This window comes from Hemitrygon akajei, chromosome 22 (genome assembly GCF_048418815.1).
Source record: "Hemitrygon akajei chromosome 22, sHemAka1.3, whole genome shotgun sequence".
NCBI lineage: Eukaryota > Metazoa > Chordata > Chondrichthyes > Myliobatiformes > Dasyatidae > Hemitrygon > Hemitrygon akajei.
Genome location: NC_133145.1, coordinates 61,712,701 through 61,740,493, shown reverse-complemented (window position 1 = coordinate 61,740,493; position 27,793 = coordinate 61,712,701). Strand labels below are relative to the sequence as shown.

The 27,793-nt window shown below is 38.7% G+C and overlaps 1 protein-coding gene across 2 annotated transcripts in view; it reads left to right on the top strand.

Annotated features, from left to right (window-relative positions):
- Positions 1-25,237, top strand: part of LOC140714815 (sodium-coupled monocarboxylate transporter 1-like) — a 55,989-nt gene extending 30,752 nt beyond the window's left edge. For both annotated transcript variants that reach the window (XM_073026421.1, XM_073026420.1), the window contains 10 exons: positions 1,501-1,630; positions 4,979-5,067; positions 8,930-9,051; positions 11,326-11,396; positions 11,497-11,583; positions 13,351-13,556; positions 16,428-16,531; positions 18,706-18,806; positions 22,412-22,480; positions 24,301-25,237. In XM_073026421.1, coding sequence (XP_072882522.1) covers positions 1,501-1,630; positions 4,979-5,067; positions 8,930-9,051; positions 11,326-11,396; positions 11,497-11,583; positions 13,351-13,556; positions 16,428-16,531; positions 18,706-18,806; positions 22,412-22,480; positions 24,301-24,336 — 1,015 coding nt within the window. In that variant the 3' untranslated portion in view covers positions 24,337-25,237. The remainder of the gene's footprint in view (positions 1-1,500; positions 1,631-4,978; positions 5,068-8,929; positions 9,052-11,325; positions 11,397-11,496; positions 11,584-13,350; positions 13,557-16,427; positions 16,532-18,705; positions 18,807-22,411; positions 22,481-24,300) is intronic.
- Positions 25,238-27,793: the final 2,556 nt, after the last annotated feature.

The following is a 27,793-nucleotide window of genomic DNA, read 5'->3' as shown; positions in this document are numbered from 1 at the left end:
CAGTGCCCTGTATAACTGAAGTATAACCACCCTTCTATATTCTCCATAGAATAATCTTCTATTAGTTTTCCTATGACTTGCTATAACTGTGTGTTCATCTTTTGCAAATGATACACTTGAACACCAAGTCTCTATGCAATGCAGAGTAAAATCATCTCTAAACATGTATAAAATATGTTTTCTTTACCTCAGAGATTCCCAACGTTTTTTATGCCACGGACTCCTACCGTTAACTAATGGGTCTGTGGACCCCAGGTTGGGAACCACTGCTTTTTATTTTTCCCAACAAAATGGACTATTTTACATTTTTCCACACTGATGCCCCAGAACCCATTTTTCTGTATATCGTATGCTACATCTTGCTACCCAGAAAATCCCTATTTACAGACCATTTTCTGTCACCTTTCAATCTTCCTTCTTTGTCAATCTGTTACCTCCTACATCATAAACTTTTCTTTTCAGTAATAATCTTTAATAGGATGCATAATTATATGCCTGTAGAAATCACAGAATAGTGCATCCAACAGTGTCCCTTTATCCTTGGCAATGTTACTTCAAAGAATTCTAATAAATTGATTAAATGTGATTTTGCTTTTCACCATGTTTGACTAATTACCTCATAATAGACTTCATTTAAATTTATGTTTGTTTGGGCTACTCATACTGAACCTCCCCATGCCAGATGTTGAGTCAATAATCTGCTCTGATAATTTAATTCCTGTGTTTTGCACCTTGGCACCCGAGGAACACTGTTTCATTTAGCTGTATAATTGTGTATGGTTAAATGACAATTATATTTGACCTTGAACTTGTAATCCCATTCATAAATTAATCATTATCAAATGTAATTATTCACCTATATTCGTTACGGTATGTACCCGATCATACCAGCTTCTCAGGTTTAGTCATTCAGATTCTCCGTAGTATGGATAGCTGATGAGTCCCTTTAAAGATTCAGGCCCACTCTGCTAATTGGCAACCATGTTTTGGAGCCAGGATTTTGATATTTAAAGAGCACCTGAACTCAGGTTCTGTGTTCCATTGCCCGCTCTACTTTAGTTCAGTCTGTGATTGCACTTAGGATTTCTGTCTCATTTGGATTCTCGTCAAGCATTTAGTAAAGAACCCTGTTCTCGTTTCAATTTCAAAATCATGTCTCGATTCCAGATTTGGATACTCCAGCACTTGGGTCCTTACCAACTTCGCCTAGGTCTTTTGTCGCAGTATTTATAGTATATCTGCAGTGTTACCTTAAAATCACAAACTTGAGTTCCATCTGAAGAACCTTATTCCACATGTATATCACATGAACTGAATCTTGTTTCATAGCAAACTTTGTTTTTATAATGTCTGAGATCTGAAGATAATGTTCTGTGGAAGAAAGTATTTTGTTCACATCTCTTACATGCACAGTCCTTAATACTGAGATACATCAAAATTATAATGATAGGCCTGACGTACTTTGTAACTTTCTGTTAACCATTCTTTCTCCTTTTTCAGGGCTGTATTCTTGAACTGGATTGGCATGCTTTTAGTGACAATTGCGGCTTGCATGTGTGGTCTAGTTATGTATGCTGTTTATGAGAACTGTGATCCAATGGAGGCAAAGAGAATCACCAACGCTAATCAGGCAAGTAAACGCATATTTGAAATATCCTTGCTTCTAGAAGTCTTTGAGAAGTTAGACAGCCTTGCAGGTCAAGCATACTCCCCTTACACTACAGCATCTACCATCGACACTCTCAGTGCAACTGAGTGAGAAGTATTACCATTTCTGGTTCTCAATGTCTTTCATAAGGTGAATTTGCCCAGTCTCAAAGTGGTTCCTCGTGTGCATGGTCCATAGATCACAACCATTCTAATTTCATGCTAATTTCAGAGATGTATATTTTACAGAGTGGTGGGTGCAAGAATGCATTGTTGGGGTGGAGGTAAATACAACAGAGGCATTCGAAAGGCTCTTAGATATGCACATGAATGTGTCAGAACTGGAAGGGTATGGGCATTAGGTGGGCAAAAAAGTTTAATTTGCAGTTGAACCTTTTGTTACAAATTTTGTTAATGTGACACAGCGTTATGAGAAGAAGGGTCTATTCCTGTGCTGTACAATGCTCTATGTTCTAGTGGACAGCATAATACAGAAAGCAATGAAATGGCTGACAGAAAATGAGTAGTCTGAAGAATGATGTTCTGTGAGTGGAATTAAGGCACTTGGCAGATAGTGCTCTATCTCTGGAGCTGTCAGTGCTACAGCTCTGCTCTCACTTTGTCACATATACTGTTTTCAAGATTCAAGATTCAAAAACGTTATTGTCATTCTAACCGCACATCAGCTCTGCAGGGCAGAATGAGACAGCGTTTCCCAGGAGCAGTGCAATCATAACACAACAAATGCAACACTAAATAATAAACGTAACAATAAATAGTAAAACACAACAGCCACATGTCAGTTAAAAACAAGTTATGTGTCCAGTGCAAGTTAAAATTAACTTCCCTTTTTCCATAAACCAATAGATTCTCAGAGAAAATAGGATTTTACGAAAGCAAAGGATAGAGACCATCATTTCCAAGGCTAACCTAAATATCAGAATCAGTTTTAATATCAATTATAGTAATTGATATAATAGTATAGTCAATTTTAGTAAGTACACACACACACACACACACACACACACACACACACACACACACACACACACACACACACACACACACACACACACACACACACACACACACACACACACACACACACACACACATATATATATAGAGAGAGAGGGAGTTAAATTAAGAAATGCAAGAACAGAAGAAAGTAGTTAGGTAGTGGTTATTGGTTCAATGTTCAAGTTGAGATTCGATGGCAGAGGGGAAGAAGCTGTTCCTGAATCACTGAGTGTGAGACTTCAGACTTCTGTACCTCCTTCCTGATGGTAGTGATGAGAACAGGGCATGGTCTGGGTGATGGGGGTCTTTAATGATGGACGCTGCCTTTTTAAATCATCGCTCCTTGAAGATGTCTTCAATATTGTGGAGCACATGATGGAGCTGACTAAGTTTACAACTCTCTGCAGCTTTTCAAACCTGCAGTAACACCCTCCACTCCATACCAGATGGTGATGCAGCCAGTCAGAATGCTCTCCACAGTACATCTGTAGAAATTTTTGAGTGATTTCAGTGACATACCAAATCTCCGCAAACTCCTAATGCAGTTTTAATCAAAGGATTGTAGTATACCATTGACCTCTGTGTCTTCATAGATAATGAACTGTATATGGGGATTTGAAAATGATTCCTGATTACACTGTGAGGTAAAAATATATATATTGTTGTGGAGACCCAGTTGCATCTCAGATTCAGTTCTGGGCAATGGCTCAGCTGTTTGACTCAGTATTTAGAGAACCCTGCAAATGAGAATTGCATGTGGTTCCATCCACAAACTGAGCTATTTGTTCTGACCAATATGTATCAACTGACCTTTCTGGGTAATGTCGATGAAAATCAATTAAGGATTCCCATCTCTAATTGCATTCAAACAATCCCAATGAAAGCACAAATGTGTTGAGAAGAAGCAAGGAATTTGTTTTTAAGAATAATCCTATTCAATGTTAAGGCTTACATTGTTAAGAAAGAATGTTTAAAGTTTAATCTGAAGAAGGCAAATACGCAGAATCCCTGACAGTGGTTCAGATAATGTTAAATCCCTTCACATAACGTAAAGCAAGCCTCAACAATCAGTTCATATGCATTTCAGTATGCAAAACCCATGTCTTGACTGTGGGGTGACATTAAGGCAAGTGCTTTTTAAAATGTTTGAAGACGTATTACATTTCCAGACATTGCAGAATTGAAAGATGTTTGCAAATCAGATACAGTACATCCTTTTTTAACTGTCCTTCAATCCTCTACATCTTACTATTTTGTAGTAATTTGTAACATAAAAACACACAAATCTTTTCCTTTTCTTCTTCACACCCTCCTTCTCAGAACCCTTGTTTCATCCTCAATGTAAATACTTTGAGTGATCTTCCTACATGTAAGGAACACTGCAAAGTATAACGTGTTCCATCGCATTGACTTGTATTGGAAAACATGGCAGAAGTTTATATGGATTATCAAATATTTTAAATCAAAACCTGTTATCAGGTGTGAGCTTCCCTCACCTCCTAGTTTTAGATCAGATTCAACTTTATTGTCATTGTGCCAAGTACAGATACAAAGCCAAATGAAATGGAGTTAGCACCTAACCAGAAATGCAAAGAATAGTGTTATTTACAAAATAACTGTGAATAAAAAGTAAGTGCCACAGCACACAAATATAAAAGTACTGAGACTGTACAATACGAGTGCAATACTGCTTAGCGCTGTGATGTGAGGTTCAGCAGGGTCACAGCCTCAGGGAAGAAGCTCTTCCTGTGCCTGCTGGTGTGGGAGCGGAGGCTCCTATAGCGCCTACCAGATGGGAGGAGAGTAAAAAGTCCATGGTTAGGGTGAGATGCATCCTTAATAATGCTTTTCGCCTTGCCCAGGCAGCGTTTATGGTAGATGTTCTCAATGGTGGGCAATTGGGTGCTGATAATCTGCTGGGCAGTTTTCACCACACGCATGAGTGCTTTGCAGTCTGATATGGGACAATTGCCAGAACCACACTGAGATGCAGATGGTGAGTATGCTTTCAATGGTACAGCGGTAAAAGCCCATCAGTATCCTGGAACAGAGGTGAGCTTGCTTGAAGCTCCGCAGGAAATAAAGGCACTTTTTTGATCAGTGCTGGTGTAATCATTGCTGGCATTCATGATAGATTGTCAAACCTTTGATTCTTCAATTTCTGAGATACTTTCACGTTGAGATAGGAGGTTAGCGATTATAGTCTATTCCACCACTGATCTGCACGATGTAGGAAATATTTAACTTGTTCGAGCAGATATTGCAAATTGTTTCCTAATGACTTATTCTTTATTTTAAAATCATTCCAAAGATGGCACCATTACTCGTTTTGGAGATCTTATCTCATGTGCCTGGAGCTCCAGGGCTGTTTATTGCCAGTGCGTTTAGTGGCACTCTGAGGTATGTAATGCTACCTTCAATCCAGTCTATGATAGAATTATAACTTATATAAATTTATTTTTATAAAAAGTACTTCAGTGAATTTGAAATTATGGCACTTTGCATGGAGGTAGAGAGTAAAAATAAAATAGCAGATTATTTGTATGTTTTTTTAAATGCTTAGTTCAAGTCAATGTTATTGTTATTTAACTATATACATTTGTATACCATCAAATGAGACAATGTTTCTCCAAACTGGGGTGTAAAGCACAGTAGTACACATAACACACATATAATACACAAAACTTAGGAAAGTAAGGTTAAAATCTGCAGATGAGTTACACGTAAATAAACAAAGTAGTACTTAAATGCAATGTTGTAAGGTACACAACAGTTGCAAAGTTGCCTGGGGTTTTCCTTGCATTGGGAAGAAAATTCAGTGAGACAGTCTGAATATTGGAAACTATCAACTATAGGATCATGAATGCAATAGATCTAGGAGCTCTGAGGAATAGCGTGGGAATCCAAACTCAAAGTATAAAAATATAAAAGAGCCAATTTGGAGAGGTCGAGAATGACTTCTTCGGCAGCAAAATCTAGGTCCAAAGCGAATCTCTGGGCAGCGTGTTCTAGGCCTGGAGCTAGTCGCCATGGCGAGGCCTAGGTCCTAATGCGAGTTACAATAGGATAATCTAATGCCAGCCCAGACAGACTGGAAGACAAGGTGTCAGGCGCGGTTGGGTCACTCTGGGTGCTCAGCCGATTTGGAACGGCTTCTCTGGCTGTGAAATCTAGGGTCATAGTGATTCACTGCAGCAGGGCCGGATCCGAGTGCAAGGTTTGGGCAATTTAAATGCTGGACCAGATGGTCTGGGGGCTCTTCTCTCAGCGATGCTAACGCTGTGAGATTGCACACAGCTACTGTGCTTTGTGTTTGCGAAACTTGTGGTGGTTTGCCCTGCTAATATGAACAAAATACCGAGGCTTTGGGTATGCTCTGGGCTGCTCCGGGGATTTGGATCTAAGGACTCAATTTGGTTTGGAATGCTGTTGTTGTTGCTCACTTCTATTGTTTGCATGATTTGTTTTGTATTTTTTTCTCTTTCTCTGTGGACACTGGGGTAGGTCTTATTTATTTTTTTCTAATCGGGTTCTTTTGGGTTCCTTGCTTTACAACTGCCTGTAAGCAAACAAATCTCAAGGTTGTATAATTTATACATTCTTTGACAATAAATGCCCTTTGAGTCTTTGAACCTTTGAAAATCATTTGTTGCGTGCTGTGTCATATGACGCGAGCGGTCATGGTCTTTCCGTGACCATGATTGTTCTTGGCAAATTTTTCCACAGAGGTGGTTTGCCATTGCCTTCTTCTGGGCAGTGTCTTTACAAGATGGGTGACCCCAGCCATCATCAACACTCTTCAGAGATTTTCTACCTGGCATCAGAGGTCACATTACCAGGACTTAAGATATATACCAGCTGCTCATGACCATCCACCACCTGCTCCCATGGCTTCATAAATATAATAAACATAAAATAGTCAGGTAAATTCACATGGCTGCACTGTGTGTTATGTTTTGTAACTCCAAAACATTAAACTAATTCAAAGGAAAACGAGAGAACCGAGAGATAAGAGTCTAACTTTGTCTTTTGCATCATGTGAGGGGCACACATATCACATAGTAGCATCATGATGTATGAATTTCACTAATTTATACATATAATCCATAATTACTTATTTAAAGGAATAAGAATGCTTAATCAAACAATATACTTACAATATTATCCAAATACTATTGAAAAATTAAATACACAACACAATGATAAAGCAGTTAGTGCCACCAACTCACAAATCCTGGGCCACAGATTTAATCCTAACATTGAATGGTGCCTGTGAAGATTGTATGTTCTCCCATGGTGAAAGATGTGCTGGAATGTTAATTGCTGTAAAATATCCCCTAGTGTAACTAAACGGCAAAAAGAATCAATGGGGAATTGTAAGAAATAATTTTAGATTTGAAAGTGTTAGCTCATTACTCATTACATTAAGAAGCCAATAGCATTCAGTTTTTTGCCTTCCCTAACTTTCGGCACTTTAGTATAAAAGTCTCTGAGAGGAAAATGGCAGGCTGTGTGGGAAGGAAAGATTAGATTGATCTTGGAGTAGATTAATAGGTCAACACAACATAGTGGCTAAACACAATCTGTACTGCGCTGCACTGTTCTGTATTTTATGTTTTTAACTGTCATTGCGTCTATCTTGCCTGTCTACATATTCTACCTGTTCCATAAGAATCAAACCATTCAGAATCAGAATCAGGTTTAATATCATTGGCAAATGTCGTGAAATCTGTTGATTCAAGGCAGTTGTACAGTGCAATACATTATAATAATAACAACTAAAAATTACAGTAAGATATAATTTATATATATAATGGAAGTAGTTAAAAAAGTATAAAAAGACAAGCTACTGTTTCACTGAGAAGCAAATTATGTATTTAAATGAAATCAGAACAAATTAGTACACTCCCAATAGCTCTACAGTGCTATAAAACTGTGTATTAGTTCCTAATAGTAATTGATGGAGGAATTTTTCCAGTATACAGTTGTTTGACTGTAGATGAAAAAATCAATGCAGACGCCTAGTGCAAATAATGGACTACCTTCATACAGTGCTTTCGACAATAGTATCTTCCAAATCTTCATCTTCATTGTAACATTCAAGATGATTGTTGACACTTTCAAATTCTTCATTGTTTATAACTTGTTGAAGTAGTGAAATAATTTCACTTTCACTGTCAGCCATTTCTGGCAGCCCCAAGCCTGAATGCATAAAAACGCAGTGAGCAAACCAGTTCTGAATTGCCTCATTGCTTAATTCTCACCAACAATAAATCACTGCTTTTTGAACAGAACGCACACCATTGACATTATTTATAAACTAATCACTCCAAGCATAATGTAGTATCCAATGGCCTCACCAGTGCCACAACTGACGCTGTTTAGAAACTGTTTAGCAACAGTCTCCTGTTCCATTTAACCTGTATAGTGTCCCAAATAAACCAAGGGAATCCCAGCTACTTTCTCAATTTAATTTTTTTTTCTTTAAGAGTTGTCCCAAAGAGAAATGACTGCCCTGATGTATATGAATGAAATAAGTAGTGCAAAAAGTATTGAGGTAGTGTTCATGGGTTGGTTCATTGTCTGTTCAGAAATATGATGGTGGAGTGGAAGAAGCTGTTCTTAAAACATTGAGTGTCTGTCTTCAGGCTCTTCTACCTTCTGAAGAACTAAGGCAAATCTTACACAACATACACAAAATGCTGGAGTAACTTAGCAGGTCAGGCAGCATTTAAGGAGGGAAATAAACAGTCAATATTTCGGGCTGAGACCTTCTTCAGGTCTGGAAAGGAAGGGGGCAGACATCAGAATAAAATGATGGGGCTAGGGGAAGAAGGATAGCTAGAAGGTGATAAGTGTGATGAGTAGGAGGGCAGCAAAGATCACAGTGAGAGAACAGTGAAAGAGGGCCTCACTGAACTTCCAATGATGAGAAGAGTTAAACTCCTGGATAGGCAAAACTCTAAGAGGCAAATCTAAACTGACCTTAAGTCGTTATTAGATTTATACGCTAACAATGTGAAAAGGGCACATTTAAAATTCAGTTGTTGATATTTTTCACATTTTTTTAATGTGTTAGACTTTCCCAAAGCATATTGACAATATAAAGAGCCAAAGCATTACATTTATTCATGCATTAGATGAAAGGTGATTAAAGGCAAAAAGGAAATGAACAGAAGTAGTATTTACTCTAACCAATATTGAAGTGGACAGGTTGATTCTGTATCTTATTTAAACATTGCTTTATTTTTCTTGTTTACAGCACAATCTCCTCAGGAATCAATGCCATTGCTGCAATCTTTGTGGAAGATATTATAAAACCGAACAGCAAATCTTGGAAGCATTTTTCTGAACACAAGAGAGCACTGATTTCAAAGCTTCTAGGTTTACCTTTCACCTTTTAAAAACTCCAACAGGACAGAGTTTAATGTATAGGAAGAGTGATATTATTTGTCATAATATATGTAAATGTACAGTTATTCTGGGGTTAACTGAACTCCTTTGTTCAATATGTGCTGTGTCATATGATGTGAGCGATCATGGTCTTTCGAGACCATGATTCCTCTTGGCAAATTTTTCTACAGGAGTGGTTTGCCATTGCCATCTTTTGGGCAGTGTCTTTAGGGTGCCACTGTAGTGTAGCAATTAGTGTGAAACTATTACAGCTCGGGGCATCAGAGTTCAGAGTTCAATTCTGGCATCCTCTGTAAGAAAGTTTGTACATTCTTCCCGTGAGTGAGTGGGTTTCCTCCAGGTGCTCCGGTTTCCTCCCACAGTCCAAAGACTTACTAGTTAATAGGTTAATTGGCCATTGTAAATTGTCCTGTGACTAGGCTAGTTTTAAATAGGTGGGTTGCTGGGCATTGTGGCTCATTGGGCCAGGAGGGCCTGTTCCGCATTCTATCTCTAAAATAAAATAACTATTTTTAAAAGGTGCCTAAAGCATCTTGACCAGTGGAGTCAGGTGCTCTCGCACATTGATTTTGCTTGGTTGCCCTTTTCACTGATAAATTCCCTGTCACGGTGCCTAAGCCTTGTTGCATTTCATAAGGATGTTACTGGGATTGGAAAGCTTGAGTTATAAGGATAGAGTGGACAGCCTGAAGTGTAAGAGGCTGAGGTATAGAGGTGTATAAAGTCATGAAGGGTCTAGAGTGAATAATCGAAGTCTTTCTCCAGGGGATGAGAGTCTAAAACTAGAGGTCATAGATTCAAGGTGAGAAAGGAAAGGTTTAAAGGGGATCTAAAGGGCAACTCTTTTTACATACAGGATGGTGGGTATATAGAACGAGCTGCCAGAGGTAGTGATAGAGGTGGGTACAATTACAAAATGTAAAAATCTTTTAAACAGGTACGTGGATTGGAAAGGTTAGAGCAGGGGTTATGCTGTGGACCCATACCATTAAGCAAAAGGTCTGTGGAGCCCAGGTTGGGAAGCTCTGGCTTAGAGGGATATGAGTCATTAGGGAGGCAAAGAGGACTAACTGGGGTAGACAAATGAGTAGTATGGAAGGGTTAGTCTGTGTCTTTGCTGTCAAATTCTATCAATAAAGAAGTTGTATTTCAGCTGTTGAAAAGCTGAAATACAATCAAAAAGTCTCAAATGCCCCAGCAAAGTGTGGAGAGAGAGAGGACATGGTTTACGATGGATCTCGACCTGGGGTCATTTTTTAAAATCATGTGTCATCCATTTACGACAGAGGTGAATTGATTTGTTTCTCTCACAGAATGTCAGGAATCATCAGAAATGTACTGTTCAGAGTTCAGTGTGTACTCATAGGCAGAGGTAGATAAGCCAGGGGCTAGGAGTTTACCAGGGACAGATGGTTTCAGCCATGACCTTATTAAATGTCCTATCCCTGCTGCTAATTTGCATGTTTATGTATAACATTAGCATGTCATCACAACTAAAAACAGGCTGGGGAATCCTGCTCTTTGGGACTCCAGTGGGACTGAGTCTGCAGCTGGTTTTCACCCTGCTTAACTTTGCTGAACATTTAACCAAAAGAGAGTTATATTCCTGAGGGGCTTTCAAAGCTTGACCCTGTGTGTTTCCTCACTGCCATGTTAGGTTGGAATGATCCTCAACACATGCTCTTACTATGCTGGTGTTATGGCCTGTAGTGATCACACAAAGGCAACCTGGAAGTGAAAAACCAGATCACAAGATGGTGATGTGGTAGACAGGAAGCCAGCTCTCAGTTCAACATGGTTACCATGTCGGAAGACAAACAGTACCTTCACTTGAAGCTGCTGTAATATTGATTGTGTAAGCCCAACACCCAATTTAGAGCATTCAAACAAGAAATATATGGTGGAAAATGTTCCTTGGTATTTTACATGAGTTGTCAAATTCATCTACACCACAGGTTTATGCCATGAACCAATACCATTAACCAAGGGGTTTGTGGACCCTAGGTTGGGATCCCCTGGGAGATCCTACATGGACTCATACTGGGATCGGTGAGCTCAAGTTTGTTGTCAAGGAGAAAGATTTTAGGAGAAAGGGAAATGGAAAGGATTAGGGAAGGAATTCTAGCTGGGCATAAGGAGCAATTGTGGTGAGTGAGAAAAATTGGCCACCAGGAGAAATGCAATTTAGTAACACCAACATGCAGACAGTACTTCCCTGTTGATGTCATTTTGTGTTTTGTTTAGCTATGATATTTGGACTTGCAACAATGGGTATGGCAGGAATAACATCACTCTTTCAAGAAAACGTCATGCAGGTAAACGTAATATTATTTGAAAATAACTGAAAACAAATGTAATTTAATTTTTTAAAATGTGCTTGTCTATTATTACCCTTGTTTTTTTTTATATTTCTAGCTAGCCCGAAGTATTGATGGGCTAATTCTTGGACCCATTCTGGGGGTATTCACTTTAGCAGCTTTGTTTCCAAAATGTAATGGGAAGGTAAGTCCTGACACTAAATATTAAAACTGCATTAGAGTTAGAGTAAAACAGTGTTTTACGCACTTAACATTTCAGGATCTTAAATTTATGTTTCAAGGAAAAACTACTTTCTGCATCACACTCCCCAATAAAAAAGAAATCAAGTTCCAACTGTTGTTAACTTTTCCTCTCCAAAGTTAATTCCTCCAAAAACCTTAAAGCTTCCCACCTAACATTACTGAATGAATATCATCTTCAGATAGGCTGAATGGTTCAAGGATATGGCTAACCATCCATTTCTCAAAGACAATTGTGTTGTGTATTGAATATTTCAGTACTATTTGAGTAATATTGTATATTTATATATATTGTTTAAGCATTCTTGCTTGTTTAAATAATTGATTATGGGTTAAATGTAGAAGTACGTGAACTACATACGTCATCTATATGCCTCACTTAAATAAACACATAATTAGAATAATTTATTTTTGGGCTCCCATATCCTCCTTTGAATTAGTTTAATTGTTTGAAATTACAAACATAACAAACTGGTGGTGGAATTTCAAACTGGTCAAAAGCAGATCATCTAGTAACTTCCTCTGCTAATTTTTCTCTTCTTTCTTACAAACAGTGATCCTTGATTTTTAGTATGAGTTTGATTTCAGGTGTTGCATACAACCTGCAATTTAGCTAGCTAGCCTTCCATGCGTGAGTGAAGTTGCTTTTACAATCTAATTGACTGTAGGTGTAGAAGCCATCCATCTGTTCTCTATCTGCATTGTATTTTTTCTTGTGCATTTATTATATTTATTATGGTAGCTTGTCAAGTTGGTGGGGGCATGGTAAAAGTGAAGGGTTTAGTTGCATTAGAGTTGGGGATCACTGAGTGTCCTATCTTTTGTTGAATGCTTAATTACATTTGAAATCACTTAACTCTACTTAACATTATAATATCACCAGCTTAAGTTTCATTAGTTTCACCACTACAAGATTGTTTGTTTTGCTAGTTATTAATAAAGGATTGATTAGATTTCTTTGACTTTTTGAACATCATTATTATTGGATTGGATCAGAGGGCACGTCATACAGGATAACTGACTATGCTTGATCTCTAGTAGAGCTGTTGTTTGTTTGAGTTGCTGCTACAGTGGGCAAAAGAGCACATTACAAGCTTAACACTTGGTGTAGAGAGGTTAGATTAGCAAGTGAGGACTTGGCTGATAAATATTAAAATATGTGGTCATCCACTTTGATAGAAAAATAGAGAGCCTCTGTTTTTAATTGATGATACGTTGTAAGAGATTGAAAAGTTATCTATTGTTATTGCTGCTGAATATTAAACCAGTGTCTTCCCCTCCCCTCACCTACTCCATTTATCCAACCTATCTTTCTAACCTGGATCCACTCTTCACTTTCCTTTGGCCACAACCTAGTCTATCACAGCTAAAGCCCTTCCCATTCCTGCCATCAAAAGTATGTACATGAAGCATTGCCTCAACAATGTGGTGACCTTCATCATGGATCCCCATCATCCAGGCTATGCCCTCTCCTTGCTGCTACTATTGGGCAGGATGTACAGAACCGTGATGTCCCAGACCACTAGGTTCAGAAACAGCTACTTTCCGACATTTGTTGACTACCATTTTTACTGCCACAAATGATGCCTGACTCACTGTGTTCCTCTCAGTTGTTTTTTTGCAGCATTTAAACCATTGTTTTTAGAACTAGTAAATCTGTACTTCTGAACAATACCTTAAAATAATCTTCCCTTTATTCTGATTCTCCCAGGGAGCATTTGTGGGCATGCTTATTGCTTTTGCTGCTTCACTTGCTCTGGGAATCTGTTCGAATATGTATCCACCTGCTGACAAGTTCACAAGGAAGCTCAAAACATCAACAGAAGGCTGTCATTTATTTAATATCACCATCCTGACCCCTATGAATAGATCATCTTTCATCACAACCATGGTGAAATCTCCAACATCGGACAAAACGTAAGTTAGTCAACACAGAATCATTTTGCCTGCTCAATATGTGTTACAATAAAGTGAAATATGTGTCTGCAATTCGTGCAGAACATTATGGACTGAAAAATGGCAGATGGAATTTTATGCAGACAAGACTGAGGTTTGCACTTCAGTAGGACCGACCAGGATAGGTCTAACACGGTGAATGGTAGGGTACTGAGGAGTGTGATTGAAGAAGGGGATCTGGGAATACAGGTCCTGGTGTCACAGGTAGATAGGGTCATAAAGATAGCTTTTGGCACATTGGCCTTTATAAATCAAAGTATCGGATAGAGGAATTGGGATGTTATGTTGAAGTTGTATAAGACATTGGTGAAGCCTAATTTGGAGAATTGTGTGTAGTTTTGGTCATCCACCTACAGGAAAAATGTAAATACGGTTAAAAGAGTACAGAGAAAATTTACAAGGATGTTGCTGGGACTGGAGGATTTGAGTCATAAGGAAAAAATGAATAGATTAGGGCTTTATTTCTTGAAATGTGGAAGGGGAGATTGAAAAGAGATATGCATAATTATGAGAGGTATAGATGGGCTTTTTCCACTGAGGTTGGGTGGGTCATGGGATAAGGGTGAAAGGTAGAAAGTTTAAGGAAAGCATGAGAGAAAATTTCTCCACTGATAGGATTGTGAGAGTGTGGAATGAGCTGCCAGTGCAAGTGGTGCAAGCGTGTTTGATTTCAACATTTAAGAGAACTTTGGATAGGTGCATGGGTGGTAGGGGTTTGGTGAACTATGGTAATGGTGCAGATTGATGGGAGCAGGCTATTTAAATAGTTTGGCATGGACGAGATGAGCCAAAGGGCCTGTTTCTGTTCTGTACATTTCTATGACTCTGTAAAACTGCAAAAGGAATGTTGCATTTCATTGAATACCTTCAAAGCTGAGATTGATCTGTTCTTGATATCAAATGACATTCAAAAGACCCAAGAAAATGGCAGTGACACTGCAGGTTAAGCGGTGGTCTATTACTACCTGTATTTCTTCTGTTTCAAGGCAAGTAGCAGAGTATATGAGCAACTGTTAATCGTAATGTTACACAGTTGTTCATCCTGTGATTTTGAGGAGAGGAAGTATGTAATAAATGTTTGAGTCCAATGTAGTCAATAGAGCTGAGGAATGTTAACAGCTTGTCCCTGTACCATAACTGACACCAGAGAGTTGCAAAAGCCTGGACAGTTTCATTATATACACTGCTAGGGCATATTTTGGAGTTATGGAATATCGCAAATATTATTTTCAACAGCAACCAGTCTTCAGATTTGAATGTGGATTGCAGATTGAATTTAAAATAGAGCTCAGACTAGTGGTCTTCCTGGGATAAGGTGTTTGCATGGGCTAAATTGTTTGACCTGTCCATGTACTCAGAGACAGCAGTGATTAACATTCATTTTGGGTGTCTGGAGTGTTGGTGTGAAGATCTAGATGTTTGAAAATTATACATAATTCAAAGGAAGCATTACGGAAGTATTATAACTATAGCAATTGTCCTACTGTTACCTTTGATCTCTAGCATATAAAAATGTGATGTAATGTTGGGTCAGAGAAACTCTCTCTAGATTTTAAAACTACCAGCGCTGTGTCTCTCCGATGGCTTTTGTTGACAGTCATGACATACACATCAGCAGCAAACTGCTTCCAGGATGAAAGAGGAATTCCCAGTAATGAGGATAATCAGGATGGGGAAGGTGATGGGAGAAAGGTTTGGCTTGGGATGTGGGGTTGGTGGATGGGGTGGGTAAATGGTGATATACTGTATATAATGGGTGCAGTGCCTGGTCAGGGCTTCTCTGCAAGTGCTGAAGATGCACTTCTGACTAGGAAAGATACTGGAAAGAAATTTAACCACTTGTGTAGATGTCTTTAGCTGGGACTCCACCTCCATAGCCGTCATTACTCTCCCATTCAGGCATCAGACTGAATTAATAGAGCAGCTTCCAGTCTAAGTCTTTATACGTAAAGAAGCTGCAGCCAGCATGTGTCAGGAGTTGAGCTCCATTGCTCAAAAGAGCAGTTTAAAACCAGGATGCAGGAGCTTACCTGTTGGATTGAAAGGTGGCATCACTATGTTATGAAAGCAATAACTCATCAGAGGATTGCTGGTGGTCCACCATGAGGCAAGCTACTGCCCGCCCCAGCCCCTGCCTCTTGGTACACCCTTGATAGTCTTAGCTGAGTGTCCTAGTGTCTGAAGCATAAGGCTGGAGAATGGGGTTGAGAGGGAAATGGATCAGCCACGATGAAATGGTGGAGCAACTCAATGGGCCGAATGGCTTAATTCTGCTCCATGTCTTATGGAAACATGAGGCATCAATAGACTTACTTAACATTCAAAATTGCAGTAGAGGAGAAGAGCAGCAAATAAAAAGAAACTGGGAAACTTTTAAACATTAAATTCAACATTTCTGTACAGGTCTTCTCCCCCCCCCCCCCCACCCCATCACAGATCATGGAGGAGTGATATAGATTGCATTCGGGTACATTAATGAGAAAGTCTTGATTCATCAGCTGGGGATTATTCTAGCGAAGCAAATCATTCCAGAAAGTGAGGCCAGAGTCAGGCAGAGCAGAGAAAGGGTTTGAGAAAGCTGCGTTGTCCTCAGGGGTATGCAGTATCAGAAAGATTTTGTCACATCAGTGAAAGTCACAAGATTTGCCACTGTTCAATTTGAAATGTCATTCTTGCTTGGGAAACAAAATGTTGCTAAATCTAGTTGGCAGTGTATCCTTTCCTTTTAAATGAACCCACTTCTGCTCAACCAAGGGGTGTTAAACTCTTGTAAATATAAAATCAATATGCATTCTAGAATCTATTATCATAAATGTTTCATATGTGTTTTAGCGAGAGCATATTTGAAAATATTGGCTCTTTGTCCTATGGATATTATACCCCCATTGGCTGCTTGATTGCGATTATAATTGGTTTGCTGATCAGTTTGGCTACTGGTAAGTAAAATACAATTATATTATTAACTTAGAAGCTAGAGAGTTAGTTGTAGCAGTTGACATTGACCTTGGTTATGGTTGGATAAGAACATATTCTTGGTGGTTTTGTGTGCAATTTTGAATGCTCCGTTACAGACAGGATGTGGAGGCTTGGAAAGGGCGCAGAAAGAAACTTACCAGGATGCTGCCTGGATTAGAGGCATGAGCTGTAACCTAGATTGTTTTCTCTAGAGCACCAGAGGCTGAGGGGAAACTTAATAAAAGTTTATAAAATTATGAGAGGTATAGACAGGGTCGACTGTCAAAAACTTTTTCCCAGGGTAGGAAGGTCAACTAGTAGAGGATGTGCATTTCAAGTGAGAGGGGGAAAGTTCAAAGGAAACACATGGGGTAAGTTTCTTTTGCAGACAGTGATAGGTACCTAGAATGGGCTTGCAGGGGTGGGGCAGCGATGGAAGCAGATACAAAACTGGTGTTTCAGAGGCTGTTAGATAGGCTCATTAATACATAGGAAATAGAGAGATATGGATTGTGTGCAGTCAGAAAAGATTTAGTTTAATTTGGTATCACGTTCAGTGCAAACATTGTGAATCAGAGGCCCTGCATCTGTGCCATTCTGTTCTTTGTTCTATGTTCTTCAGTCCCACAAAATACTTTCTTACCCGTGTACCACATTAGATCTGCAAGAGCCATGAATCTATTTTCTGTCTGTATTGTATTTTGTGGTGCATTTATTATGATAATCTGTCAGGTGGGTTGGGGCTTGGTAGAAGCAAAGAAGAATAATCACATATTAACGCTTTGTGTTAGTTTGGTTTAGTCTAGTGGAGAGTGAAGAGACACAGGGAATGTCATTTTTTTGTTGAGCACTAACTCCGCTAATTTAGTTCGACCACTAACTGGAACATTATTAGCCCACTAAATACGCTATTATACAGCTTAGTATCACTAATATTGCTATTAGACAGTTAGATCACTTATTTAGTTTTGTTAGTTTTTTTATCGCTAAAAGACTGTTCACCTTTGGTAATGAAGGATTAAACCTATCTTTTTCGAACTGGAAATTCATTATTTGAAAATGTGTCATACAGTGTTGTGTATCCTGACTTAGTCTCTCAGTGGATCTTGTAACCGTTAAAAGATCATTTTATTAAACAATTTGCAGTTCTGATTATTTTTTCTTTCAGGGACGAAAGTAGAGGTCGAATAGAAACTCTCTGCAGTGCAGTGGAGAACTCTCTGAAGCTATGCTAAATTGGTTATGTTAATTAGTTTGACTGAGTGGGGTGGTACACTGACAGTGGTCTCTTGCCAGTTAAATATGGATTAATTAACTTAATAATAGAGATCAAAATACAGTACTGTGCAAAAGTCTTAGGTACACGCATATATAGCTAAGCTGCCTAAGACTTTTGCACAGTACTTTATTTGTCAGCATGGAGAGCAAGTTTGTAAATCTGGCAGGAACGTAGGATGTTGGGAATGGCAAGGGTGGAATGCCAAGGGAGCAGAGTGGGGCAGGTGACAGAAAAGGAGTACCAGCGATTGGGGGGTTGTGGGGGTGCAGGTCATTTGATTCCAAACAATTGGTTCATTGATCATTACAGAATGTCTCTCAGGCGCTTCCCACTCCCTCCCCTCTCTCTTCTCTTTTACCCCAACCATGATTCCCTTCTCCCTGCCCCCTACCTACTCTATCCACAATAGAGACCCAAATCAGAGATTTATTATCACTCACATATGTCATGAAATTTGTTTATTTTTGCAGCAGCAGTACAATGCAAACATAAAATTACTACAGTACTGTGCAAAAGTCTTAGGCATCCCAGCTATATCTATGTGCTTAAGACTTTTGCACAGTACTGTATAAATTAACATATTTCCACCCTCACCTTTTCCAACGTGCTTTGCCTCCACCGGATTTACAAACTCGCACTCCGTTCCATGTTGAGCATAAAGACTAATGTAAAATTTCTATAGTTTACATTTCTTCTATATTTCTAATATGTTCCAAATGTTCAGTTTCCTTTGCTGAATTAGCAATTTTGTGCTCAATAAAATTTTATTTTTTGCTGGACAAGCAAGTTTGAATCAACATTTTGTCCAGATGTTAGTCTTGATGCAAATAGTTCATAGTTCTACAGTCATAAATAACCCTGCTCTTTCCAAATCAGGAGGTGCCAAGAACGTGGATCCAACTCTCATTGCTCCTATACTTCATACTGTTCACAAGAACATATTTAAAAAGGAACCTGCTACTCCACCACACGAGACAGTAAGATAACTATCATTCAATGAAGCATAAATGGATATTTGTATTTGAATATAATAGCTTTGCCATTTGAGCATTTTCATATGATTAAACAGTAAAACTTTGTGCTGATTTGTAATTAGAAACAAATCTGACTTATTTTGGTCACCAACAGTTTATACTTTCAGGATCCTGGATTTTTAAAATCGGAAGCTACCCTTAACAGTAAAGAGCAAACCCACTAACATACAGCACAATAAGCAAGTGCCCTTATTTTGTCATCTTCCTGTAATAAAAATAGATTATTTGCAGCTTTGCATCATTATCTTGGCTCAGCGGTAGCACTCTTGGTTTTGACTCACAAGATCCTGAATTCTGAAAATTGAATGCGATCTGAATAATGTCAAGTGATTCTGTGATATATTTTTGAGAGGGTTCCACAAGGTCTGAGATGCCAACGTGAAGATGAGATGCATAAATCTAGATTTTGATTTCTCATATAGATTTTAAAGGTCCCACAGTTTTAAAGGAAGTAAAGGAATTTTTCTCATTTTCCAACTCTATATTTATTCCCCAGCCAATATCACCAAAATATATCAGCTGAAAATTTCTATCATGCACCACACAGTTTTAGGTTTCCCTTCCGTGTTTCTGAAAATTTGTACATTACATGAGTGTAGGCCATGCTTTGTGACATCAGATGATGGGTAATATATGTCTTATCAATTGTGCAAAATTCCTCTGGCAGATGTGGACCACAAATTGTCTAGTGCTTATATATGATCGCAGGACAAAACAGAGTTCTGAGCCCATTTTGTTGTTAGATAAAAGGAGATTCACTTTAACTGAGCCTTAAGACCATAAGATATAGGAGCAGAATTAGGCTATTTGGCCCATCAAGTCTTCTCCACCATTTAATATTACTGATCCATGTCCCTCTCAACCCCAATCACCTGCCTTCTCCCTGTAACCCTTCATGCCCCGACTAATCAAGAATTTATCAACATCCACCTTAAATGTATCAAATGACTTGCCTCCATAACTGGCTGTGCAACGAATTCCACAGATTCACCACTCTCTGGCTAAAAAAATTCCTGCTAATCTCTGTTCTAAATAGAAGTCCCTCTATTCTGACTGATGCTACGTCCTCTAGTCCTAGACTTCCCCACCACAGAAAATATCCTCTTCACATTCACTTTATCGAGGCCTTTCAACTTTCAATAGGTTTCAATGCGATGACCTCTCGTTCTTCTGAATTCCAGTGAGTACAGCCCCAGAGCCATCAAATGCACCTCATTTGGTAACCCTTTCATTCCTGGAATCATTCTTGTAAACCTCTAAACCTTGTCCAATGTCAGCATGTTCTTTCTTTGATAAGGTGCCCAAAACTGCTCACAATTCTCCAAGTGAGGCCTCACCGGTGCTGTATAAAGCCTCAATATTACATCCTTGCTTTTATATTCTAGTCGTCTTGAAATGAATGTTAACATTGCATTTGTCTTCCTCTCCACAGACTCAACCTGTAGTGTTCAAGGCATCCAATGCTTTCCATTAAGTCCTCTGGTTTTGTTCTTGAGTTCGTTTCTACCTCTGTCCCATTCTACCATGTTTCCCCTCCATCATGATATTTGACATCCTAGAGATGTTGATTCCCAGATTCCCATACATTCCCAATCTGTATAACCAGCCGCATCCCTACTACTTGGTCAAGGCAACCACAACATTATTGCTTCTCTGTTTCTATTCTGATTGTCACTGCACACCTCCAAGTTATTAATACTTGCTCAGTTGAAGACCTTCACTAAGTTCATAATGGTTTGAGCTGTAGGATGAAAGATCTATGTGCACACAAGCCATTCAAGGCCTGTTTTATTATGAACAATGTTTGTGTACTGCATGATAGATTTGTGCCACTGACTCACATTAAATTGAGAGTTATTTTTTAAACAAAATATACTTCATTCAGAAATACAATTATATACAATAAACCATTCAATGACTCTCAATCCTTTACAAATGTTTCCATTACGGTCTTTACATTTCCACACTTTTTGCCACCCATGTGGCAAAATTGAGAGTTAAGTTCCTCCAAGATATACAGAGAGAGCATTGTGCAATGGACTCTCTGTGCTCTGGTGTAGCTCAACAGGGCCCTGTGCTGTGGTCAAGTGATATTACAGTCATTGTGAGAGTCACTGATTGTGCTCTCCAGTGCACAGAAGGTGCAAGCTATGTTAATTCTGCCTCTCAGTAGAATCCCGGGTGAGATCGATGCGGGGAAGTCAGTAAAAAATCAAATGGAGCCTGATTGGATTGCATACCATACCATTCCCAACTTTTTGAATGGTGTATTTATTTTTTTTTACTTTGAATGAATAACAAAGGTCATAATTATAACCTTTTGATCTAATTCCCAACAGCGTATCAGAAATGGATGCTGTTTTCATGAGCACAACTGTGATAGGGGCATGACGTGTCAGTCCCTGGAGTCGATCACACAGGAAGTTCAAACTTCACAGTGAACCAGAAAAGACACCAGTACTTGAAAGCATGCAGAGCACATGCTTTCAATGTATAAAACAGGCACAATTATTATTGTACCAAACCAATAAAGGAAAAGTTATAATTTTTCTAAGTCTTAGAATCATCAAAAAGTACAGCACAGAAACAAGCCATTTGGCCCATATAGTCCATGCCAAACCATTTAAACTTGTCCCAATGACTTACACCATTGTCCATAGCCCTCCATACCACTGCCATCCATGAACCTATCCAAATTTCTCTTAACTGTTGAAATCGAGCTCGCATGCACCACTTGTACTGCAAGCTCATTCCACACTCTCATGACCCTCTGAGTAAAGATGTTTCCCCTCATGTTCTCCTTAAACTTTTCACCTTTCAACCTTAACCCATGACCTCTACTTGTAGTCCCACCCAACTTCAGTGGAAAATGCCTGCTTGCATTTACACTATCTATATCCCTCATAATTTTGAATACCTCTATCAAATCTCTCAATCTTCTATGTTCCAAGGAATAACTCATGTCCTTCATTTTGAATGTATTGATTATCTCAAAGGATTTCTGTGCTGCAGTTCAATTCTTATCATCAACAAGCTCCTTGAACAGAACTATATCAAATAAGTGAACATCCACCCTGCTTCCTCTTTCATTTTACTATGATCTCACCAAAGGTTTCATTATATTTCTCAGTTGCAGTGATTTGAATGGAATCTTCAATAAATATTGCATCCTCAAGTCATTGCTTTTTTTCATCTCTCTCTCTCTCCTGAAACTAGGGATGTTGTAGTTCTAGTTTCTGTTCCAGGCTGAGCTATGTCTCAGATAGTTCAATTACACAGTAATTTATTTCTTTACTCCTGTTCATTTGGAATACCTTGTGTAGTTCCCGACCTGCATTTGAAACTTGTCTTTGATTTGTAAATTTATTCTTTATCTTCCTGTTTATGTTTTATTATTTTGCTTTTAAAATCTCCAACTACACTATATGCAATATCTAAATATGAGTTATTCAGCCTTCCACACTTCCTTTCATAACTGTTCATTGTCAGCTGAAAACAAAGAGATGAAAATAAGATCAGATGATACTCATTCACTTCTCTTTCCACAGGCCGTAGAACTGTTAGAAACCACTACTGAAAAAAAATTAAATACTGCTCACCATTCTTCCAATTCACAGGTAAAGTAACAGTATTTTGTGCCACGTATAGATAGCCGTAACTCTGTGATTAGGGAATAGATTGGTTTGTTGTTATGTTGTGTGAATGTTTAAATTCAGTTTACTTGTGCCCTCTGGCATTTATGGATCGGTATCTACTGAAAATGTTATTTATTTATTGAGATACAGTGTGGAATAGGCCCTTCCTGCCCTTTGAGCCGTGCTGCCTAGCAATCCCCTAACTTAATCCTAGCCTAATCCCAGGACAATTTACAATGACCAATTAACCTACCAACTGGTAGGTCTTTGAAATATGGGTGGAAACTAGATCACCTGTAGGAAACTCAAATGGTCATGGGGAGAATATACAAACTCCTACAGGCAGCGGGTGGGAAGTGAACCCAGGTTGCTGGTACTGTAAAACATTGTGCTAACCACTACGCTATCAGACCGCCCCATGGATTGACTGCTCCTTTCAACGGATGCTGCCCGACCTGCTGAGTTCATCCAGCTTTTTTGTACGTCTTGATTTGACCACAGCATCTGCAGTGCATGTTGTGTTCACCCCATGGATTGTTGCTTTGAAGAGTACATTTTCTGCTACAGGTCAAGACAGGAGGTAGATGTGGGCGTAGATGTCTGTGCAGAAGGATCAGGCCATTTAAATGGGTGAAAATGCCTAATTTAAATAGCAATGAATTATAACATAAGTGTTTGCCTAGTAATGTTACAAATGGAGATTTGAATTCATAGTGATTTTCACAAAGAATGTAGAGATAATTATTGTGAAAAAATTATTGGGTTGGATCCATGACTAAAATCTGTTTGAAAATATTTCCTCATGAAGACTAGTGTTCACTTTAATTGTTGAAATGTTAGAAGTTGTTTGCATGAAAAACTTATGGATTTCATGCAAGCACATAAAGTCCCAAGTTTACTTTAAGTAGATTGTCAACATTTTTAAAAATTGTGTCTTCTGGTGGAATCCATTGAGCTGCCTTGTATAGTAATACCCCACCACTTGGAATGAGGAACAGAATAAAACACCTCCAACAGACCAACTTCATATGGTCATTTAAAATTTCATTCATTGTTTGAATATTTTTCATTTCTTTTCAGCTTATAATTTTTATACGTTTATTTTTTATGTTTAAACAATTTTGAATGATTTTGAATGATTCAATGCTTTGACAGCTGGCTAAGTCAGGTGATGAGGCTCAATAGTTGTTTAAGTTCTTTTTCTGTGGAAATCACACTGTTTACATTGCCTCCATCAATATACAAGGCCTTGCTGAGAGGGTTAAATGCAGTCCACAACCCCTGTTTCCAGCTAATTCCTCCCTTCTTCTATTCCCCAATCTGACCCTTTGCTTCTTCTCACCTGTCTGATACTTCCCCTTGAGTCCCCTCCTCCTTCCCTTTCTCCTATGGTCCACTCTCCTCTACTATCGGATTGTTCCTTCTCCAGCTCTTGATCTTTCTCACCTACCTGGTTTCACCTATCATCTTACACCAGCCTCTTCCCCTCTCTCCACCTTCTAATTCAGGCATTCCCACACCCACCCCCCTGCCCCACTTCCCTCTCAGAAGAATATTGGTCTGAAATGTCAACTGTTTACTCTTTTCCATAGATCCTGCCCGGTGCTCAGTTCCTCCAGCCTTGTGTGTGTGTTGCTTAGAAGTTAGTATGTTTGTACTTTGTTCATAGTTTAGCAATTTAGTGCAGCCAATTCAGTACTGACAATAACTCTACGGCTGCTCTTAATCTTGGATTTCTCACATTAAAATCATATTAATGGATAAAGCTAAATATTTAATAAAACTTATCTTGATCTGTACAGAATGAAAAACCTCTACAGCCCCTGGTATCTGAATAAATATTGAAATGATGTTGGGATCTTTGACCTGTGCTAAAGAAGATATACGAGCACAACTAAGGTGCAAAAGGTTAAATTTAAATTTTAAGGTAATGCTAGATATTGACAGATTGAACTGGAAAGGAAGTAAGTAATTAACTGAACTGTTAAGAATGAGTAACCGCCAGATTTTAAATGTTGTAAACTTTGCTCTGTAATGGTTCATAACTTTCACAGTATATTAGGACACCATTCTACATGCTTACAAGACCAAAATTCTTTCCTGTGTAGCTTATGTCACAATGTGTGAGTTGCCAGTAGTGACTACATTGTCCCTATTACATGTATAAAATTTGAATAGTCCTGGATTGAAACAAAGGTACTGTTAGCTGTCTGCATCTTTGAAATATGTATTTTCAATGATTGTTAACATTAGAATCCACGGAGTGTTTGAGAGTAAGCATATGTGAAAATCATTTTTCTGTTTTATGTTGTAGCATTTAACTCCTGTATAAGCAATGTATTTCGACACAACTGACTCAAGTTATCTTGAGTTGACATAAAAATGGATAATAGTGTTAACACAACAACTTGTGTGGTTGCTGATAGAGAACTGAGGCTGAGCTCTGCTGTTGTATCCTGACATTGTCTGAACATTTCATTTGAAATGGATTGTGTTTTAAAATGAATGTCCATTAATCAATATGTAATTCGATTATTAGAACAATTAGTTCTATTAATCTATTTCACCTGTGATGTAATGCATCTGATCATAACTGATTCTTACGATTAGTGCAGTCTTCGAGCAGAATTCGATTTAATTATATCACATATCAAACATTGAAATGTTAACTACAGCTGATTTTGCCCTTTCCTGAGTCGTACAGGATCTAAAATAAAATTTGAAAACAATCAAGAATAAGAGTGAATTCCCACTTGTGTTTACATTTTCGAATGTACCTACAAACTCTTAAGGTGAAACCTGGGTAACATTCTCCAGGCACAATGGTAGGCCTTTCCCTCTTCGTAGTAGAGCGATCTCACCAGCGATAAAAAGGCAGGCAGCCGGTGCTCACCTTCTACTTTTGCCTCAATGTTTCAGTCTCCTTCGTTGCTTTAACGGAGTTGAACATTGGCTCGCGCGCTGTCCCACAGCCTGCTTGCCACACTGCCTCTGTCTCTCAGAATCCTCTCGGAGTCTGCAGAACGCTGAAAGAATTGTAACACCCAAACTATCTCCAAACTGCAAATCACAGGCTCCAACAGAATCACACTCGAGATGAAAAACAAATATAAAAGACATAAAAGAAGTGAAATATATGGTTTCATGATCTACCCAGAAGATATTGAATGAAGGAGCGTTATACATAGGCGCCATCTTGACCCGAAGCATCTCCAAAAGGTTTATTGTCAGGAGGCCGAAATGGGAATAAAGGAATCCTTTTCTGATTGGCTGCCTCTGCTTAGTGGTGTTCTGCAGGAGTTGGTGTTGGGACCACTTCTTTTTACATTGTATGTCAATGATTTGGATGACAGATTGATGGCTTTGAGGCTAAGTTTGTGGACAATATGAAGATAGATGAAGGGGCTGGTAGTGTTGAGGAGGCAGGGAGGCTGCAGGACTAGACAGATTAGAAGAATAGGCTAAGAAATGACAGATAGAATACAGTGCTGGGAAGTGTATGGTCACACACTTTATTAGAAGGAATAAAAGCGTAAACTATGTTAGAGCAATTGTGGATTTAGTAAATTTACATTAGCAAATGATTTCTCAGCCACCAATCTGCAAATCTGAATGTAAATTGTAGATTTAATTTAAATAAAAAATAGGTTCCTAAAAGCTGTGAATCACAGACCAGACAATGCTGATTAAGTCATTTAGGTGTCTGTGGTGTGGGTGTGAATCGGAAGGTGGGAAGTTTATGTGTAGTTTCAAAGAAATCATTGCAGATACATTGTAAACATGAAATTGTTCTTTGAAGTTTAGCACATAAAATATTGAGCCCCACATTGGGCCAGCTAGACCTTTTGACCGAAAGTGTCTCCATATGATGCCTGTATCTTGTTTTGCCAAATAAAGAAGCAGCTTCATATCTACCAGTACCTTTCTCCAGTGACTTCATTCGCATAACAATAGACCATTTTCTAAATGTGGAAAAAAATTCCAAAATCTGAGGTGTAAAGTGGCTTGGGAGTCCTTGTGTAGGATTCCCTAAAGGTTAACTTGCAGGATGAGTTGGTGGTGAGGAAGGCAAATGTGATATTAGCATTCATTTCAAGAGAACTAGAAAACAAAAACAAGGATATAATGCTGAGCACACAAAATGCTGGTGGAACGCAGCAGGCCAGGCAGCATTTATAGGAAGAAGCACTGTCGAAATAGGAAGTGCTTCTCCCTATAGATGCTGCCTGGCCTGCTGCGTTCCACCAGCATTTTGTGTGTGTTGCTTGAATTTCCAGCATCTGTAGATTTCCTCGTGTTTGATATAATGCTGAGGATTTATAAGGCACTGGTGAGGCCTCATTTGGAGTATTGTGAGCTGTTTTGGACATCTATTAAAGGATATGCTGATATTGGACAGAGTTCAAATATGGTTCACGAAAATGATTATGGGAATGAAAGGGTTATCATTTGAGATGGATTTAATGGCTGTGAGCCTGTACTCACTGGGATTTAAAATTTAGAAGAATGAGGGGGGATCTCACTGAGACCTATCAAATATTGAAAGGTCTAGATGTTTCCTATAGTGGGGGAGTCTAAGACCAGAGGGCACAGCCTCTGAATAGAGGGATGTCCACTGAGAACGGAGATGAGGATGAATTTCTTTAGTCAGAATCTGGAATTTGTTTCCAGAGGCAGCTGTGGTGGCAGGTCATAGGGTGTATTTAAGACAGATTCTTGATTAGTCAGGGAGTGTAAGGTTATGGGGAGAAAGCAGAAGAATGGGATTGAGAGGGAAATTAAACAGCCATAATGAAAGGAGCCAACTCAATGGGCCTAATAGCCTAATTCTGCTCCTATATTTTATGGTTTTAACAGCTGACTTAAAACACATGATTTATTGTTGGAAACTATATTCTAGTAGTTGATTAGTCTTGTGAATAATTATGTGTGAGCAGACCTCCAGCTCTGACCATTAGATTTATACTCTAGTTTTATAATTGAATTAACTATGTGTTTTTTTGTTAAGAAAGACTTTGAACTTCCTATTTGAAATGGTATAGTTACACAATGAAGTTCAGCTCCCTTAGGTAGTCATTGCTGAATGGGGAAATGCTTCTGTAGTTCACAGTCACCATTTGTATTGTCAGAAGCTGGAAAAGGGGCATAAACTGAATCCACAACTTGCTATGATCATGTCCATTAAAGGCTGGGATAACTGAGAGCTCTGTACAAAGCTTTGTTTAACATGCTCAGGATTTTGGGATATCGCAAGTGAGTCTGTTTTCTTTTGAATTCATGCTTGCAGTTGTTCTA